At 37.6% G+C, this 20,924-nt stretch overlaps 1 protein-coding gene across 1 annotated transcript in view; it reads right to left on the bottom strand.

Annotated features, from left to right (window-relative positions):
- LOC139726961 (2-(trimethylamino)ethylphosphonate dioxygenase-like) overlaps window positions 1-20,924 on the bottom strand; it is a 69,141-nt gene that overhangs the window by 8,446 nt on the left and 39,771 nt on the right. The window contains exons 9-10 of the mRNA XM_071637949.1: window positions 13,995-14,048; window positions 5,836-5,904 (exon numbers count right to left, since the gene is read on the bottom strand). Coding sequence (XP_071494050.1) covers window positions 5,836-5,904; window positions 13,995-14,048 — 123 coding nt within the window. The remainder of the gene's footprint in view (window positions 1-5,835; window positions 5,905-13,994; window positions 14,049-20,924) is intronic.

The raw sequence follows: 20,924 nt of genomic DNA, 5'->3' as shown, positions 1-20,924 counted from the left end.
ACAACATTTCATAAGCTTTGGTCAAAACAACATTTCATAAGCTTTGGTCAAAAAACTGAGGAAGTAGTTAAATCCGCAAGATATTTCCTTGATCTTCTGCCATTAATATGCCGTTACCATGGCAACGTACTTTCGGGTACTGTCAAAAAATGCGTCTTGCACATCTACAACCAAAGGCACACATCTGTACCAAGTTTCATGGAAATTGGGCAAAAACTGAGGAAGTAGTTTGCAACACAAAATTTTCCATCATTTTGGCTCATAATATGTGAGCTGTTACCATGGCAACATACTTTTTGTCACTGTCAAGAAATGTGTCATGCTGACCTATATCCTAAGACAAACATTCAATATGAATTCCATGAGAATTAGAAGAACACTGATGAAGCAGTTTTGCCATGAAGCATTTTGCCCTATATTTTACCAATAACATGCCGTTACCATGGCAACGCACTTTTTGCCACTGCGGAAATATGTGTCTTGCACATTAACATATTCAGATGAACATCTGTACCTAATTTCATAAAAATTGATCAAAAACTGTGGGAGGAGTTCGCGACGCAAGATTTGTACCCATTTTTGCCCATAATATGCCGGTACCATGGCAAAGTACTTTTGGGTAACTGTCAAAAAATACGTCTTGCACATCTGTGCCAAGTTTTATGGGAATCGGTTGAAAACTGAGGAAGTAGTTCGCGACGCAAGATTTGCAACGGACTGACCGCCCGACCGCCCGCCCGCCCGCCCGCCCGCCCGCCCGCCCGACCGACCGCCCAACCGACCGTCCGCTGATTCCTATATACCCCCTTCAAACTTCGTTTGGCGGGGGTATAACAATCATGACCTCCTTGGCAGGGAGAGGGTGTAAACAATTCCTGTGTCAGCTCTAAAAAAGCTCCCCTACAGAGGCACACCTAATCTCATTGCATTCAAAATAATGTGTTATTTTGAGTCGCAATCAGAATAGTGACCCAAATTTAGAAATGTTTACAGCGAGAACAGATATGATAATCTTTTTGTTTGTTTTTGTTTTTGTGAGATGTGGGTTGCGATCCAAATTGCAATACTTTGTATGATTATTTTTTGCAAAACGACATAAAGTTGTGCAATAAGAATGGTGACCACAAAAAATGTCAATATACAATGTACCAATGCACCACATGTGTCACTCCTTGCTATTTTAACCAGATGTGGCACACCACGGTATATTGAATTGGCTTTGTGACATTGATTACGCAAACCATTCAAAACATGCAGAAGTCAGGTCTTTGCAAATAATCACCACCCAAAAAGTTTCAATATTTTTTACAGTGAGAACACTGAATCACAAGGCAAGTGCCATAATGTGTCTCGCCCATTCGCATATAAGAAATTGTATGCAAATGGGATATAACAGATTAAAACTAGATATATCGCTATGGCGACTGATATGCCTCCGCAATAATTCATGGTTCTCCTAATAGGTCTATAGTACAATGTCTTGACAATGTGTGATGACAGTTTCACACAATTGGCAAAATATTAAAATGACCGGTTTGACACATTTAATGTGCTGAATGTTCACTTTCCTAGAACTAGGTTCAATTTGATGAATGATTAAAATGTCAGAGTGCAGGTATTTGGGGAACTGATGATTTTTACTTGACTTTTGGCCCTTTTATAAGTTTAAATGCATTTAGTTTCAAGGTATTGAGAAAAAATATAATTTCAGTATCAAATGGGAAAATAGCATTATCTAAACCTGGCCTTTGACCTTTGACCTCACAGTTCCAAAGAGAATCACTGTTAGGTTGAACATGCATAAATATGTAAGTTTCATGATGATACCTGAGTTACTTTTGAGATATGGAGGAAAAAGTGCAATTCAGCACTTTCACTTGACCTTTGACCTTTTGACCTTTGGGCAAGAAACTTCCCACAGAATATATATTGGGTAATACATGTATACATCAAGTTAAAAAAAAAAACCTTTAGGCATTCCATAAATATAAGGAAAGTAGTGATATTTTGAGGAGTTGACCTTGACCTTTGACCCCCTGAACTTTGACCCATGACCCCCAACTTCCCTAGATAATCACTGCCCATCGGTACAAGCATATATACTAAGTTCCATGAAGATACCTTGAACCATTTGCGAGATATGGAGAAAAACATGAAATGTCAATTTTTTTTTCACAAAATAACCTGTGACCTTTGACCTTTGACCCTGTGACCCTAAAATCCACACAAAGTATTATCCCCCAAGGATATACCCTTATACCAAGTTTGATGTAAAACCACTACACGGTTCTTGAGATATCGACAAAAACAAAACGGGACGGACGGACGTACGGACGGACGTACGGACGGACGGACGGACGGACGACCCGAAAACATAATGCCTCCGGCCACTTCGTTGGCGGAGGCATAAAAAAAGAGATATGACAGATGAAAAGAGATACAAAAGGGTAAAAATTTATAGCAAAAAAGAAACGTGCCATAAAAACTTAACATTGGGCCCTTAAAGTTCGTTGGCCCCTGTCTGTGACCTTTGACCTTGTGGTGACCATCCACTCCCCAAGGGACATCTACCATCCAAGTTTAGTCACAAACGGACAAAGGGATCAAAAGTTATGACCCACAATAGAAACGCACCATAAAAACTTAACATTGGGCTCTAAAAGTTTGTTGACCCCTGCTTGTGACCTTTGACATTGTGGTGATCATCCACTCCCCAAGGGACATCTACCATCCAAGTTTAGTTACAAACGGACAAAGGGATCAAAAGTTATGACCCACAATAGAAACGCACCACAAAAACTTAACATTGGGCTCTAAAAGTTTGTTGACCCCTGCTTGTGACCTTTGACCTTGTGGTGACCATCCACTCCCCAAGGGACATCTACCATCCAAGTTTGGTCACAAATGGAGTTATGGATCAAAAGTTATGACCCATAATAGAAACGCGCCATAGAAACTTAACATTGGGCTCTAAAAGTTCGTTGACCCCTGCTTGTGACCTTTGACTTTGTGGTGACCTTCCACTTCCCAAGGGACATCTACCATCCAAGTTTGGTCACAAATGGAGTTACGAATCAAAAGTTATGACCCATAATAGAAACGCGCCATAAAAACTTAACATTGGGCCCTAAAGTTCATTGACCCCTGCCTGTGATCTTTGACCTTTGAGGTGACCTTCATATATGGTAAAATGTGGAACTTTGTATAACCCCTCTTCCCTCAAATTGATTGCAATTAAAGCCCAGAGTAAAGAGTTATTGAAGTTTTCGTAGCGTTACGGACAGACGACGGACGGACGGACGACGGACGGACGACGCTGCAGGCGATCCCTTAGTCTCCCCTCACCTCCGGTGGGCTCGACAAAAATGACACGGACCCTGATTGCGACCCACAGTTGGAAATTTTCGCAATGAGAATGACACTTATATTGGCAGGCACACAGCCTCCTTGGCTAAGGCAATGGGGGACAGAGTGAACAGACTATCAAAATAAGTTTGAAGATAATCTGATAATCGCTTTCTAGCTGTTGGCATGGAGTTGCCAATCATTTTTCTGTTCAGTGTATGATAAAGAGTGAGTCAAACCACAAGTCATAAGTCTCCTAAATGCTCAATTACAGTCTTTCTGACTCTCATTTTCGTTCATATTGGCACCATCGCCTTCATATATCTCTTATGTACGTCACTTCTGATCATAAAATTTGTATGTGCCCATTCATTTTTTCAGCAGTGAGGAATTCCCACAAAGTCTCTTGAGGAACTCAGCCATTTGGCAATCCTCAAGCTGTAGTTGATATTACTGCATCTTTCCACCAGATATGAAGTGACTTTAAGCCCATTGAGGACGAGTCCCGAGTATACTCAGGCAAGTGTCTATGGGAAAAGCGTGTTGTAGCAGAATCAGTCCGTCCTCAACGGGTTAATAAAATGGATAGATGAAAAGAAAAACAAATAACCATCATAGTATATAAGGTAGAAATGCAAATCTGTCGGTGGAAAGAACCAAAACAAAACAAAACAAAACACTTTATGGTCTTAGCTAGACTTTTTTCTTCTTTTTAAGTGGTCCTTACGATATCATCTTCTTTGCACCTGGAATACCTGGTTCATCCTGACAGTCATAAATCAAACTAGAAGAGTAATGGGTCTCATGATATCTAAACTTAGATGCTCCAGTCTGGACATTGTGTGTGTAAAACAGAATGGATGTTGGATTATCTCCTTGTTTTGAAACCAAAGAGAACTGAGTACGCATGAGGAAGTGTTACGCACTTTACACTCAAACTACACCGTCATCTTCCTACCATAAAGTTACAAAGAATATCATAGAATAATAAGTATATGGAACAAGTAAACACATATTATTTCCAAACATACTCTTAACTGATTCACATACATACAAAATATTTTCTATACACAGTCAACTCTGGCTGGACAACGTTGAAGAACAAGCAAGACATAACACTTTAATGTATCTTTTGTTGCAGCTGATTGAAAGCGGAAACAGGTTTAATACCACTGTATCTTTTTGCTGAAATCATACATACAGTAACAATGACACATTCTCTAATGTCCTTCATAAAACATTATGTTCAGATATTTCTACGCAGGTAACTTTAAGCTACCAAGTGCTAAATTTGGCAAAGATGAGTTGCATAAAATTCACTTTCACTGTGTGGTCTATTCTGCAAGTTGAATGAAAGGCATTTCAAACTAAGCTGTCATGAAAAGTCAGTGATGCCACAGCATTAAGAGATGTTTTACTCAGCAGGCCACAACTGTCAGCGGAAATGAAATTTCGGTTAATCATTCAATTCCTGCTCATGTTATGTTGTCAATGTTGTAGGCAAGCATCGCAAGGTATGAAAAATAATCAGGACACGTGTGCACATTGGGACTACCCCTCTCAGCGGAAATGAAATTTTGGTTTATCATTTCATGCCTGCTCATGATATGATGTCACAGCTTTAGACAAGCCCCACAAGGTATGAAATAATCAGGACAAGTGTGAACGTGACTGCATTACACATTGGTTCTGCTACTCACAGCTGATTGACATTTCACCAAGCACACAATCAGACAAAATTTGTTTCCACAGAAACTTACACTAATTTATACAATCAGGTAGCTTTTACAAATTTGCAGCAGACTATTTACACATTCCCAATTACAACTGAATCAAAGATATCTGTATGGAATACCATATTCAGAAGGGATTCAACTCAACATGTCATTCTTAATGTTTCATTTCACGAAGATGTTGACAAAAATTATCCAGAAAGTTGTGTTCTGCACCTTTAAAACTACATGAAAATAAAAACCTGTTGCATGATTCGAACATTTTTTTTTAATTCACCAGAGTTTGCATCCATCCTTCCTTTTCCTATTTCTACACTACAATCTCATACAGGGTCAGCCTCATTTCACCCCTGCTTTTACTTCTGGAGTGTTTACGCCCTCTGGATTCTTTCTCATTTGGGCACATACAAATACATTGCTACAACTTAAATCAACATAATGAACACAAAACATTACATTTTGACTCTAACACACCAAATTTCTATAGAGCAAAACAAGGACTCTCAGAAAAAAATTTCCAGCTGTATTCAAATTCCAGGCATCTTGCTCTAAGCCATATTCCATTTCGGTTTTCAGCACTTTTCACAAAAGGAAACTTACAAATTTTCCTGAATTTCTGTCGAACAAAACTGAAAATATTCTGAGAAAGGGCAGCTTAACAATCCTGTACACTGAAAGAAATATCAGGAATTTGGAATCAACTGTAAATAAAAAAAAAAAAAAAAGATAAATAAATAAAGCGATAAGCATAACTTACCATTTTGTCGGGTGCCTGCAGCTCAATGCAGAACTGTCGATACGCTTCATAGTATGGCTCTACATCTTCCTGTAGGAGAGGACAAAGTGAAATATTAAACGCAGTAATAAATACATGACTGAATGAATTTTTCGCATCAGGATCAGCAGAATCATGGAGTTCTGCATTAAAGTACACTGCAAATCATGAAATGGCACTGTGTCCTTGAGTAAAAAGCTAACAAATCAGTCATTGCAGTGAAAGTAGTAAAAGTAGCAGGGTAGACATTTGTAACAATTTAGTTAAACAAATAATGAAGTCCATAAAGAAGTGCAAAATAAGGAGCAGTCAGTATATTTGACCCCTTCCCCTCTTTTCTATTTTTTTATTTGTCTTATTTTATTTATTCATTTATTTATATATTTTTTTTGGGTTTGGTGTGAAATACTTACACCTCAGACCTTCAAGACAGCTATACTGGTATCCAATATCTTTTTGGTATCTTTATTTTCTTCTTCTTCTTCTGATAGGTAGATAGATATTGTCTTTTAATGTTTCTGAAATTCTCATAGATGCAGCTTTCTTGGCATACCCTTGCTTAGTGACTCTAAGATTATGAAATGAATTGTTTTTACACATTCTGTGCCAACACGATATCTTAATGAAATCTCTGAACTTGTCTGACCACTAAACAAGTTGACCATAATCAGCTCTTTCAAAAGCTCTTTCAATTAATCTGAGATGATGTAATTTTATTTAACCAAGTTTGGTCAAGTGTTATGAAATGTTCCTGCAGTTATGGAAATGATGTTTTAGAAATTTACCTTGCTTTCCACTAGATTTACACATATGACTCAAGGTAGCACTGAATCTCATCAAATGCTTGGGGATTTAAAGGGAATGCAAACCCAAAGAACAATGTGGATTGAGTGAAAGCAGTTACATTAGTGAACACATCAGTGAAAGTGTGAGGAAAATTGGGCAATCGATGCAAAAGTTACAAATTTTTAAAGTTTTGGTGTTGGAACTGCTGGGTAAGGAGACTACTAGAGGTTATGACATATGAGTGGACTACAATATAAAGAAAATATAAAGGGAATTCAACAAAAAATCATTTTTTATGAAAATTACACATTCCATCAACTTGATACTGACATATGTAAGGGGTAGCACTTATTCCTCCTTCTTTCTGAAAGCGGTTAGTCAAGTACTCTTTCATTTTGCTAGAAAGTGAATTTTTGTGGAATTCCTTTTATATTTTCTTTATATTGTTGTCCACTCATAAGTCATAACCTCTAGTAGTCTCCTATTCCAGCGGTTCCAACACCAAAACTTCAAAAATTCATAACTTTTGCATCGATTGTCCGATTTTCCTCAAACTTTCACTGATTTATTCTGCTAATGTTTATGCTTCTACTCAATCCACATTGCTCTTTGGGGTTTGCGTTCCCTTTAAAGCTTGTGAATTGAAAATTTGGCCTCACAAATCTCTACCCTGTGATTTTGGATTTCATCGTCTCAAGCCTTAAATTGTCATCTAACAGTATAGTTATTCACAAACACACACACACACGCCAGGTTTTACTGAGAAACTGTACTTTGGATGATCATACAATGAAGAAGTCATCATCAGAGCACACACACGCACACACACATACGTGTCTATGGTGGAAACCGAGGACCTGTTTTACCCATAAGAATTTTGCCACAAAACCGAGGACCTGTGTGTCAGTGGGACTCTTGTCAACCGAGGACTCATTCATATTACCGTCCAACCGAGGACTCATTACAATAATGCTAATCGAGGACCTACAAACATGTACCCCTACATGCAAAAGCACGCAAAAGCAGACCATTTGGAATGGTCTGCATACCGAGGACGTCCTTAGTTCTCTCTGTGTCCTCGGTTTAAAAGTAAAGTTCATATGTGTGTCCTCGTTTTACACCATGGGTAAGTGCACACACACACACACACACACACATATATAAGAAATGCACACACAAAAAAATAAATAGAAACCAAAAATACACATTATTTGATGAACAAACCAATACCATTACGCACTGAGTACCACTGTTCAATAATGACAAGAATACAAATGATACATGATGTAGTACAGATAACAGACAAGAGCTGTGAAACTTTCAGCAGATGATCATATTGTGTGATGTATGAATGTGCATTTTACTGAACAGATATTAAAAGTAAAACATAGTTTTCAAACTGCTAAATTTTGCTCTAAAATGTACATATATGCCTAAGAAATGTGTGGAATAACGCTGTTAAAACAAGACATTTGTTGGGTAACGATGAAAATGCGAAACATCAACCAAAAAGGCTCACTGGAGTTGCAATCTCAGCACTTACCCGATCGGGGTCAGGCTAACTCGGACTCGAGGACAACTCGGCCTCGCTTTGACGGTGGGGCTGAGTTGTCTATCTGAATTGCACACTTGTACTATGGGAGTGCTTCGCATTCTAGCTGGTTGCAGTAAGGGACCGAGTTGATACAACGCGCGCATCAAAGAGGTTCTAGAAGAGAACCTCTTTGGCATGCATACAAAATGAACGTGCGCCTATGTATAAACAAGGCAAGTGCCATAATGTGTCTCGCCCATTCGCATACAAGAAATTGTATGCGAATGGGATATAACAGATAAAAAAAGAGATATAACAGATAAAAAGAGATAAAAAGGGTAAAAATTTATGGCAAAAAAGAAACGTGCCATAAAAATTCAACATTGGGATCTTAAAGTTTGTTGACCCCTGCCTGTGACCTTTGACCTTGTGGTGACCATCCACTCCCTAAGGGACATATACCATCCAAGTTTGATCACAAACGGACCTATGGATCAAAAGTTATGACCCATAATAGAAACACGCCATAAAAACTTAACATTGGGCTCTAAAAGTTCGTTGACCCATGCTTGTGACCATTGACCTTGTGGTGACCATCCACTCCCCAAGGGACATCTACCATCCAAGTTTAGTCACAAATGGAGTTATGGATCAAAAGTTATGACCCATAATAGAAACGCGCCATAAAAACTTTACATTGGGCTCTAAAAGTTTCTTGACAACTGCTTTTGACCTTTGATCTTGTGGTGATCATCCACTCCCCAAAGGACATCTACCATCTAAGTTTAGTCACAAACTGATCTATGGATCAAAAGTTATGATCCATAATAGAAACGCGCCATAAAAACTTAACATTGGGCTCTAAAAGTTCGTTGACCCCTGCCTGTGACCTTTGACCTTGTGGTGATCATCCACTCCCCAAGGGACATCTACCATCCAAGTTTGGTCACAAATGGAGTTATGGATCAAAAGTTATGACCCATAATAGAAATGCGCCGCAAAAACTTAACATTGGGCTCTAAAAGTTCGTTGACCCCTGCTTGTGACCTTTGACCTTGTGGTGATCATCCACTCCCCAAGGGACATCTACCATCCAAGTTTAGTCACAAAGAGACCTATGGATCAAAAGTTATAACCCATAATAGAAACACGCCATAAAAACTTAACATTGGGCTCTAAAAGTTTGTTGACCCCTGCTTGTGACCTTTGACCTTGTGGTGACCTTCATATATGGTAAAATGTGAAACTTTGTATAACCCCTCATCCCTCGAAGTTTGATCGCAATTGAAGAACAGAGTAAAGAGTTATTGAAGTTTAGCGTTATGGACAGACGACGGACGGACGACGGACAACGGACGGACGATGGACGGATGGACAACGGACGGACAGACGCCACAGGTGATCACTTAGTCTCCCCTCACCTCCGGTGGGCTCGACAAAAATGGCAATCATGAACTGCGTGTAAATTGTCTGAAATAGGGCCGAGTTGTCTGTGAGTCCGATTTAGCCTGGATCCTTCACGGCATAAAAGTCCTTATACCAACTTTTATTATTCTATACTTTTAATCTCATAATATTCCAGAACTACTCATCATCCTGGCAAATCGCGTCAGCCAGGTATGTTTCTTGTTAGACCCTTACGATATATTGCAAGCAAATATGAGATGGTGCAAGCAAATATGAAATGGTGTAAGACAGGTTCTCAAACACTAACACATGGCATAATGACAAATCAAATTCAAAATAACAATGAATATAGCATATTTACAACATATACAACACACAACATAAGCTGTATATGCTTTGATCTAGGTAACATGGAAAAAAAATAAATTCACAAATCAATATAAAGACTTATCAAAAAAAGATTAGAATGAACCAATGTAGGAGATATGCTGTGGTAGCGGTTTTCATAATTTGAGAACAGCAACCAAAAAGGAACTGTCACCATATTATTTTGTATTAACTTGAAAATCCATATTCTATTGATGAATAACTTTTCTTTTTCTCTGCTGTGAGGTGGAAGAATGCAATGGTATCAAGCGTTTCCATGTTATGAAATTATTGTATACTCGACATGTAATGTACACATTATGGCTTAGCTTGATGTTGAAGTTGCCATGTAATTATCTTCTGATTTTGGTATTACATAAAGTTCAGTAAAGATTCGAAGCATTCAAATGATCAATAATTTGTTCCATTCTTGTTCCTAAAACCAACACTTTCATGGTTTAAGGATATCTCAAACTTTAAAACTAAAACAGGAGGTATCTGAGATACTGTAAAAGTGGAAATTTTCATGCATTTTGCGCAACCAGAAACTAGCACGAAAATAAAAGCACCCAAATATTTTTGCTTGCTGTATGTCCCAGTAGCGCATATCTTGACTCCATGGAATTAAAAACACATGAAACCAATCTTACCTGGCTGAGCACAAAAGATTACACGCACGAAAATATCCACTTCTACAGTATTGGACTTTCAATTTCTGTTACAAATTTACAAATTTTCATCTTAAAATCTTTGACAATTTTCATTCTAAAAATCTTTAAAAATTTTGATTTTTTTTTTTCCCAGTTTATGTGTAGGACTTTATCATGGTAACAATGGTCCTGAGTTATGCGAAAATTCAACTCCTTTCCACTGACTGTGACCAAAGTCCCCTTATGCATGGCACCAAAAGATTCAGCGCATTTTCTTGAGACTACCAAGCATGTATAAGTTCCAATACTCACATGCAAACTGAAACGTGAAAAACCTACAATATGTATACATTTGTTCATCCTCCTGTGTAACTTTGCCCTAAATTCACAGAGTTGAACTTGAACTTTGTTTGAACATTCCTGGCCCTTGCAAATAGTAGCAACAGTGAACCTGATGGTGCATGATGCAGTCTTTTGTTAAATACCAAATGGGATTAAACACATAGAGTCAAGGACAAGTTTTTACCATGGGTGATTTGGAACTCATGAACACAATGAACACAGAAGAGAGAGGATGAATTCACAATACCATACACAGGTTTAGATTCACAAATATATTCCACAGGACTCTACACTAACTTTTATTTCAATATGCCCATTGGGCTAGCAGATCTCTTACTTTTCATATTCCATTCGCCCTAAAAGAAATCCTACTTGAATGATGTTAAGAATAACAAACATCAAAAATTATCATTTCTCATTGCTCTTAGCAACAGAGGCTTTTTTTTAATGGCATTTGAAGTTTTAAATCTAGATTCTGGGGTTGCACAAGGTATTATTTGTTATGAATTGAAATACTTCAGCTAAAAAAGTGCAACAGAACAGACTGGTAGGTGCTTTGATAATTTGTACAGACATTTTTTGATATTTTTATTCATTTTTCTTTTGAAAGGAAAGTCTGAAGAAAGAGCCCTGGTTTTGATGTCCATGATTTTGATGATTAAGTTATCCAATAATCCTTGAGTAAATATTCATTTCTGTCAAATGATTGCATTTTGATGATTAAGTTATCCAATAATCCTTCAGTAAAATATTCATTTCTGTCAAATGATTGCATTTTAATATCTAAAGACTACAAGTGTGCAATTGATACATTAAAAAATTGATAATGATGATAATGATGATAGTTATAACAATATTAATGCCACAGAAGGCAGATGATGCCATGAATGGTGAATTCACTCCATTTTAATTCAAAATGTAACAAATTTTGAGCTTTGTTCACACAGCAAGATGGAAATTGATGGAAATGTGTCCGCACTTACATGCTGAAAGCGAAATAATAATCTGTGTACACTGCTGAGTCCAGAATTGGAAAATCATCAAAGCTAGTGGGGCAAAAATCCCAGCGAAAAAACTAAATAAAACAATGCAAAATCTTTGAAACCATGTAGATTAATTCATGCACAAGCTAGGCATTCAGAAAGCAGAAGCTTTGCTAAGCTCCACCAAAGGGGAGACAGACACAAGCACAAGCAAGAAGAGATCGTGCAGCTTTTCAAAGAAAGAAACAAACAAGATTATACATGTGACAGATGCATCAGAGATTAAGGAAGTCATAAGCAAGGAGGCTGTGGCTACAAGAGTCATTGAGGGTGAGGGTCTGAGGGATAATGATTCATTCTTAATTGGGAAGAAAGTATGCTTTCATTTCAAAGACAAAGAGAACATTATGGAGATATATGTCCCGATATCATCATCAGTTGAATAGGTGGATACTGGTCCTATCTCAACTGGCACTTCATATGCGAGTTGTAACACCCTATTGGTTCTAAACGGTTCACAGGGAACTTTCATAAATATTAAGAAATGCTTCAGCAGATGTGTTAAAACAAAGAGATGAGCCTGATGATCTAAAACTTTTGAGCTTCAATTGCTTTATTCATTTGTGTGTGTGTGTGTGTGTGTGTGTGTGTGCGCGCGTGTGCGTGTGTTTGTACAGAATGTGACAGTCCAGGCACTTAAACCTCTCTCAACAAATACTTGCTCATTGAAATAACAAAGTGAATGGGATATGTTAAGGTCACATTGGTAGGAAGGAAACATGTCTTCCAAGACAAGCAACTGCTTTTCATTGACGGAAGCCATTATTTGAATTCTCTAGACTGTAGGCATTCCATTTGAAATCATGACAACTTGTTATACTAGTACTTTCTTTCCATTTTTTTTTTTTTTAGCTTTGTGACTTTTAACAAAGTAAGGTAATGATGGGTCACATATTCAAGAGGCAAAACGGCATAAATGCTAGGACACATACACCAAACAATTATCATCCCTCCGGTTCTTGAGTATTAGCATGCCTTCTGCAGAAAGGCACATGTTTTAAAAACTCTGAGGAAAATCTCTATCCAAAGTTTATATTTCAGTAAGAACTTGAAGCATCTATTCATAAATTTGTAACTTGTTTTTAAAGGCACATGGTTTCATAAATTTTGTGACTATAGTCATCAGAGGAAAAACACATCTCATGACTTGTCTTGCATAGCATCAGAGGGTTATTCTTCCTTTAAGTAAATGTGAGAGCATGGCCAGTTTGGCACACTTTGCTAACAAAAGCACAAGCTGACAAAATTTAATTTGTACAGAAGAGAGCACTTCAGATCATCTTGGGGAGAAACTATACTGGATACGATGAAACTCTTAAAATGTGTGTAAGCTTCCATCTCTCACGCCCTATCACCTCAATATTTTGTATAGACAGATCATGTTATATAGATCTTTTTGTGAAAGAACAACTTTTTAATCAGATGTAATCTTGGCTATACAAATTGGGGGTCAAAGGTAAAAAATACTCACTTCTGTACCTTAGAACATATTCCAGAGTGTCTTTGGAAACACATGCTCTATCTTCCACAAATTTTGAACATTTTGATGCTTCATTAAAGTAACGACTTCTTAATCTCTCGTCATCTTAGCTGTGGAAATTACGAAAAAAAAAAATATCTATAGTTTTCTATCCTGGTTGATCCAAGCCCTGTTGCCCCCATATTTTGCATACACATCACCTACATTGTTTGTTACATGGATTGTTTCTTAAAATAACAACTACTTCATCAGATGCCATCCTGACTGCATAAATAAGAGTTAAATGTCGAAAATACTTAATTCTGTATCTTGGTTTACATGTCCTATCGCCCTTTACAAAGATGGTGATCATTAGCGACCGATGACAGATCTTTCGTATCAAGTACATACTTTAACTCATCTCAGTTATAAAGTTCAAGTGTAGTTTTTCATATTACTGCTCTTTTTCAGACTGCCTTATTTGAGAGTTAAGTTTCTTAAAATTGCTATTAAAAATTTGCAAAAAGTCAACGGGAAAAGAAAAAAAGACTCACCTCTGGTACAAACAGGGGGCCTTCAAATTGTGGTGACCATGTGACAGCAGTTATCTAAGGAAGACCAATAACAAAAGGACAATGGATAGATGAATGGGGTAACTGGTGAAAAATACATATCTTTTTCTTAACACTTCATACAAATTCAAAGTCACATAATTCTTCCCTCAAGTTGTTGTTGTTGTTTTTTTTTTTAATTGCAGCTGATTGACAAATTGCCCTACACCAATGTAAACAAGTACTGAATTGATCAGTGTTTTAGCAGTAGCCATGACAAAAGAAATCATGGGCACACATACTCGGGCAGGATTCGCACCTATGCAGGTTCGAATCCTACTTCATATGAAGGTGTAACTTCTTCTATTTCAATGTCAACACTGCACACACAATGTGCAAATCTTATCAAATGTGATGAAATCAACATGAATGTTGATGGAGCAGATGTCCTCCAGCTTGTCTTTGACAAAAAAAAAATGAGGTTTGATAGCATTCTTGTATTCGCTTTAGCACAGCATAAGCAAGAAGGCTAGCAGCTTGTAACATCAAAGAAGTGGAATAATATAAAGAAAACATATAGAGATTTCAACATATATTCATTTTTCTGGGCTGATGAAAGAGCAATTGACTTATCAAATACTGGTACCTCCTTCAGAATGCAGATGGAAGAATATCACCCTAGACACATCACTAATAAGTCAAGTAAATGTATTTTTCATTAAGATTTTGATTTTGTGCAATTTTATTTTCATTTTCTCTACACTGTTCCACTGCTCTGCCATCACGATAGGGGAATTCAAAAGTACCTAAATTAGTGGGCTATAAATCTTGATATTTGCATTGCAATTGCAAGCTCATGTTTTTCGCATGTGTGGGCACAAAAGCTCACTAATTAGCACTGTCAGCAGTGGATGCTATACCCAAGAAATCTTGCGCTTATTTCTGAATTAGCACGCCAACGTGCCCCTCTGTGACGGCGTGAACGCTTGACCAATTAGGCTCAAGTTTTTATATCCCATTATTCAAAGTGCACATCACTATTTACAATATACAGTGTGCACACCACACCACTGTAAGGCGCAAGAACAATAGATTTATTAATTTATCGATCGGCAACTAGCGGGCTATCTATGTATCTGTGAATTAATGCTTGCAAAAAATCTTGAGCTTTGGAGCGTGATTGCTAACCTGCCATTTCTGGGCATATGAACGCTTGCAAAAAATCTTGAGATTTGGAACGCGATCAGCATCTCGCTATTTTGTACGTGAGAATGTGGCTTATTTATAGATTTCTTATAATAAAGTGATGATGACTCATGGATTTAAACAAATTGTTGAAATTCTGTAACTTTTGAATGCATTGTCTGATTCACTTCATACTTCACAAATGTACTCTTCTAGCGTTTCTACATTTGCTGAAACCACATGATACATGTCTGGGGTTGTTTTCCCTCTAGCCATTCAGAAACCAAATACCACAAATAGGAAGGATGTCTCAGAGACTTCTTGCTGTTTAATGCTTTAGCTTTGCACACTGGTGTAAACTTGAATTATGAATAATATATATAAAAGGGAAAAACCAGCAGATATTCATTATCCAATTCTGGCAAGCTTTAACATGAAAGTCGCACACATGATGGTGTTTGTTCGCCATAATGCATATGTGATACACATACACTGTAGCTATATTTAGCAGTGACACAGTACTGAGATTTCACATTACAGATTCAAATAATACTAAGATTGCTCTGGAAGCATAAAAGAAAAAATGTTTATGTCCATCCACTCATAAGCAAAATAATAAAAAATAGTGCCCTACAGTGCTTCACATTTGGCACACAACAGTGAAAAAGAACACGTCTCCTTCAAAGGGATAATGTTAGAAATGCTATTAAAGACTGAGGCTTATTCAAATCTGTGGTGACCTAGCTGATGAGCATATATTATTTAGTATGAAGGCATTTGATTTCTTGCAGTTTCATGCATCTTTTCTTCTAGTTATGTGTGTTACATGTCTTCTCCAAGACTCCTGTTTCTCTCCTTCGAAATTTGAGTAAATTTTACATTGATGATTTTAATTAAGATCTGATTATCAGTGTAATCAGGAAATTGCTGGAGGACAAAAGCACAAAGGAAAGTGAACTATGAATTCTGCACAGTCATAAACCTCTGTCAATATCATACCTGGGTATCAAATCACAAAAAGAAAACTCTACGAAAGTCTGCAATATTTTACCAGAAGAAAAAAATCTCTTTTGCAATCATGTTTGTATGTGTGTGTTTCCACTCTTTTTAAGACTTATTTAACATTGTTCAGATGCTCTCTGTTGACTGGAAATGAAATATGGCCCAAAACTTTCTCTAGAAAATTTTGATCAGGCAATACACGTATACAGTAAGTTTCAAGAAAATTCCTTCAGGCACTGCATAGATTTATGGGGAAAAGAGTGAAATTTTGAGAATTTGACCTTGACCTTTGACCTTGAGCATGTGCACCCGAAGATGAAAGGCACAAGTTTGCCCATTCATACAGGCCAATTTTCATTCGAATACCTCAAACAGAGTTTTAGTTATGCTGTCTACAAAATTTATTATGGACCGAAGGACGGACAGGTGGACAGACGGACAACCCAAACACATAATGCCTTTGGGGACACTTCGTAGCAGAGGCATGAAAAAAATACAGACAAAAGTGTTTCCGATAACCAGAACAAGTTTGCCTATTAAAGCCTTGCTCCACAAAGCAACTATGTACTGATTGTTAAGATCTGGTTTTCCATAATAAGAGGTAATGAGTAGGTCTATACTAATTTAAATGGGTTGATGGAATGGCTTGTCAAAAAGTCTTCAGAAAAAAAAAAAATCTTAAACTTGCATGGTTTGATATATTTTGGGCTAAGCACAGCTATTAACAGAGGATACACAGTATTGCCTTTTTCCTCCAATGATAACTCATCGTTTTCCTTCTTTTCAAAGAGGTGGGGCTTTGGTGCTAGAGAAAGTAAACTTTTTATCTAAAGATTGAGCTGTGTCATCAAGTGAAACTATAAATCTTACTTCAACAAGGCAAGTGCCAAATTGTGTCTCGCCCATTCTCGTACAAGAAATTAATATTTTTCTAACTCCCAGAAGTTCATTGACCCGCCTATGACCTTTGACCTTGTGATGACCTTCAACTCCCCAAGGGATATACACCATCCAAGTTTGGTCACAAACAGACAAAGGGATCAAAAGTTATGAGCCATAATCAAAACGCGCCAGAAAAACTTAACAATGGGCCCTAAAAATTTGTTGACCCCTTTCTGTGACCTTTGACCTTGTGATGACCTTTAATTCCCCAAGGGACATCTACTGTCCAAGTTTGGTCACAAACGGACATAGGGAGCAAAAGTTCTGAACCACAATCGAAACGCTCCCTTAAAAACTTAACATTGGGCCCTAAAACTTTGTTGACCCCTGTCTGCGACCTTTGACCTTGTGATGACCTTCACCTCCCCAAGGGACATCTACCATTCAAGTTTGGTCACAAAGGGACAAAGGGATCAAAAGTTATGAGCCATAATCAAAACGCGCCATAAAAACTTAACATTGGGCCCTAAAAGTTCGTTGATCCGTCTGTGACAGTCTTGCAAATACACTTTAACGTATGACCTCAAATGACCTTTGACCTTATCATGTGACCTCTTACGGCACCATAACATGAAGGTACCCCCAGTGCATCCATCATCCAAGTTTGATTGCCATTGTAGCAACATGTGTCGAGTTACGTGTGATAAGAGTCTTGCAAGTAAACTTTAACGTATGACCTCAAATGACCTTTGACCTTATCCTGTGACCTCCAATGGCACCATAATATGAAGGTACCACTAGTGCATATATGACCTAAGTTAGGTTGTAATCAAAGCAACTTATGTGAAGTTATTTGTCAAAAGAGAGTCTTGCAGGTAAACTTTAACATAGAAAAGAGAGTCTTGCTCAAACTTTAATATATGACCTCAAATGACCTTTGACATCATCACATGACCTCCGACAACACCATAACATGAAGATACCCCTAGTGCTTCTATCACCCAAGTGTGGCTGCCATTGCTGTAACAGTTGCCAAGTTATGCATCATAAGAGAGTCTTGCTGGTAAACTTTAACATTTGTGATGGATGACGGACGGACGACGGACGGATGCCATTTGGATCCCTTACTCTCGCCTTCACCTCCGGTGGGCGAGAGTAGAATACATATAAAAAGTTTTGTTTGTTTTTTTCACTCAGAACACAAGAATATTGAATGGTTTCACTACAGCTAGAGAAGCTGTCAAACCCAAATACCCCTACCAAGTCTTTCTCAGAATCAGACACAGCACTATTAAAACTTACTGCAGAATATTGCAACTTGGTCTTTGCCATTAGATCTATTTTCTATAGTTATGTCTAAACAACTTTCCCTTTTAACTCCTAGAGTCAATAAATGCATTTAAGTAATTTCAGTGTGAATACATCACCTAGCAATCTACAATGAGATATCTCTTTCTGTTAGATAAGAAATACTGACCACTTATGTACACCCACTGACCACCTACACCTACTGTATGTGGACTCATATTGCAAACTTACCCCTCCCCCACAAAAACACACTCCCTGTGTTTACATTGGACCCCTCATCACGGGGACAGTTGCCAATCTTTATTCTTTTTTTTTTTCCACGACTGATCGTCCACACTGTTATCTCAACTTGTCGAACTTGTATGGAAATTAGGAGCTGATTGAACCAAATGCAAGAAAGAAAGCAAGAGAACCAACAGGTGACCGTGAGCAATCTGAACGATGACCAAGAAACCATATGATTCATCAAACAGATCCAACACACATTAGATTATTTAGCATGGGGAGAGGCCATTTATCATAAGGATGGAACATTTCTGAATGGGTGTAGAATCCATTATTTCATGACCGGATATGGCAATGGAAGGACAAACATATGGGTCATTCTTAGCTAAGTGTATATTTCTGTGTCCCTCTATAGTTTAAAGGTATTATGTACAAAAATAAAAGGTCATTTTATTACTTCCTGTTCTGTTTACAATGACTTACATTCATATAATTAAGATAACATACAAAAAAGGGATGAATTGTTTATCCTGACCTATTATTTTAATTTTCCCGTATCCGTGCCACTGAAAACCTCATGTCCCAGTAACAATACAAATAGATACCCTTATGTCGCATTTCAAGATGGAAGCATGTTGAAACTTTTTTAAATGCTTATTTATTTCATTTCAGAGCATACTTTCAAATTATTACTACAATTTACCAATATCAAATGATTTAAGAGAAAATGAAATTAATAATTCAAAATTGTGTGTTCCGCCATTTTGGGTCATCTCCGTCACAAACATTTAGGGCGCCATTAACGAAAAATGTTGAGTACCCTAAGTATCAATTTTAGTGCTACATGACAGTTACATACTGAAGTTGAAGAACTCACCTGGTTTTTCCCCTATTTTAATCAAGAAAGTTATAATCTTTTTTTATAATTTGTGACAAAAGCCATGTCGTACCTTTATTAAGCGTCATCTCCGAATGCTTAAGATTATATATTAAATCAAATTAATTTATAACTTTGGTGGCATAACGGGAGAGAAGATCATACCCTTTATCAGTACACACAGTTCTTACCGCAGGTGAATGGATTAGGAAGATGATATGAGGCCATTAATTGTTGGACCCTTCATCTCTGTCACGAATAGTGACGGGGATGACGTTGAGGGAATTTTTTCTTTAATACAAAATAACAATAAAGTGATATCAAAAATGTATTACGTTCATCATATTGGAAGTCCTTTAACCACTGTTATTTTTTTTTTGGTTCAGTTGCATTAAATATCTATCCTTAAATTTCTTTATGCCATATTAGATTACAAAATGTCATCTCCATCACGTCATCTCCATCACGTCACATTTTGCATATATTTATTACTGCAACACTAACAAGGCAAGTGCCAAATTGTGTGTCGCCCATTCGCATACAAGAAATTGATATTTTTCTAACTCCCAGAAGTTCATTGACCTATGACCTTTGACCTTGTGGTGACCTTCTTCAATGACCTTTGACCTTGTGGTGACCTTCAACTCCCCAAGGGACATTTACCATCCAAGTTTGGTCACAAACGGACAAAGGGATCAAAAGTTATGAGCCATAATCGAAACGCGCCATAAAAATTCAACAATGGGCCCTAAAAATTTGACCCCTTTCTGTGACCTTTGACCTTGTGATGACCTTTAATTCCCTAAGGGACATCTACCGTCCAAGTTTGGTCACAAACGGACATAGGGATCAAAAGTTATGAGTCACAATGGAATCGCGCCCTAAAAACTTAACATTGGGCCCTCAAAGTTTGTTGACCCCTGTCTGTGCCCTTTTACCTTGTGATGACCTTCACTTCCCCAAGGAACATCTACCATCCAAGTTTGGTCACAAACGGACAAAGGGATCAAAAGTTATGAGCCATAAACAAAACGCGCCATGAAACTTAACATTGGGCCCTAAAAGTTCGTTGACCCGTCTGTGACCTCTAAGCTTCAATATATGACCTCAAATGACCTTTGACCTTACCATGTCACCCCTGATGGCAACATAATATGCAGGTCCCCTAAGTGCATGTTCAACCCAAATTTGGTTGAAAAGGGAGCGATGGTTGCAAAGTTATCTATCATAGGGGAGTCTTGCAGGTAAACTTTAACATTGACCTGAAATGACCTTTGACCTCACCATGTGAGCTCCAACGGCACCATAACATGAATGTATTCCAAGTGCATCCAACACCCAAGTTTGATTGCCAATTTAGCAACATGTGCTGAGTTACGTGTGATAAGAGAGTCTTGCAAGTAAACTTTAACGTATGACCTCAAATGACCTTTGACCTTATCATGTGACCTCTT

The sequence above is a fragment of the Diadema antillarum genome, unplaced genomic scaffold, assembly GCF_040938485.1.
Source record: "Diadema antillarum isolate AM-2024a unplaced genomic scaffold, OU_Dant_1.0 seq00000106_RagTag, whole genome shotgun sequence".
Lineage (NCBI taxonomy): Eukaryota > Metazoa > Echinodermata > Echinoidea > Diadematoida > Diadematidae > Diadema > Diadema antillarum.
The sequence above is the reverse complement of the archived record's forward strand: the minus strand, read 5'-3'. Positions and strand labels throughout refer to the sequence as shown.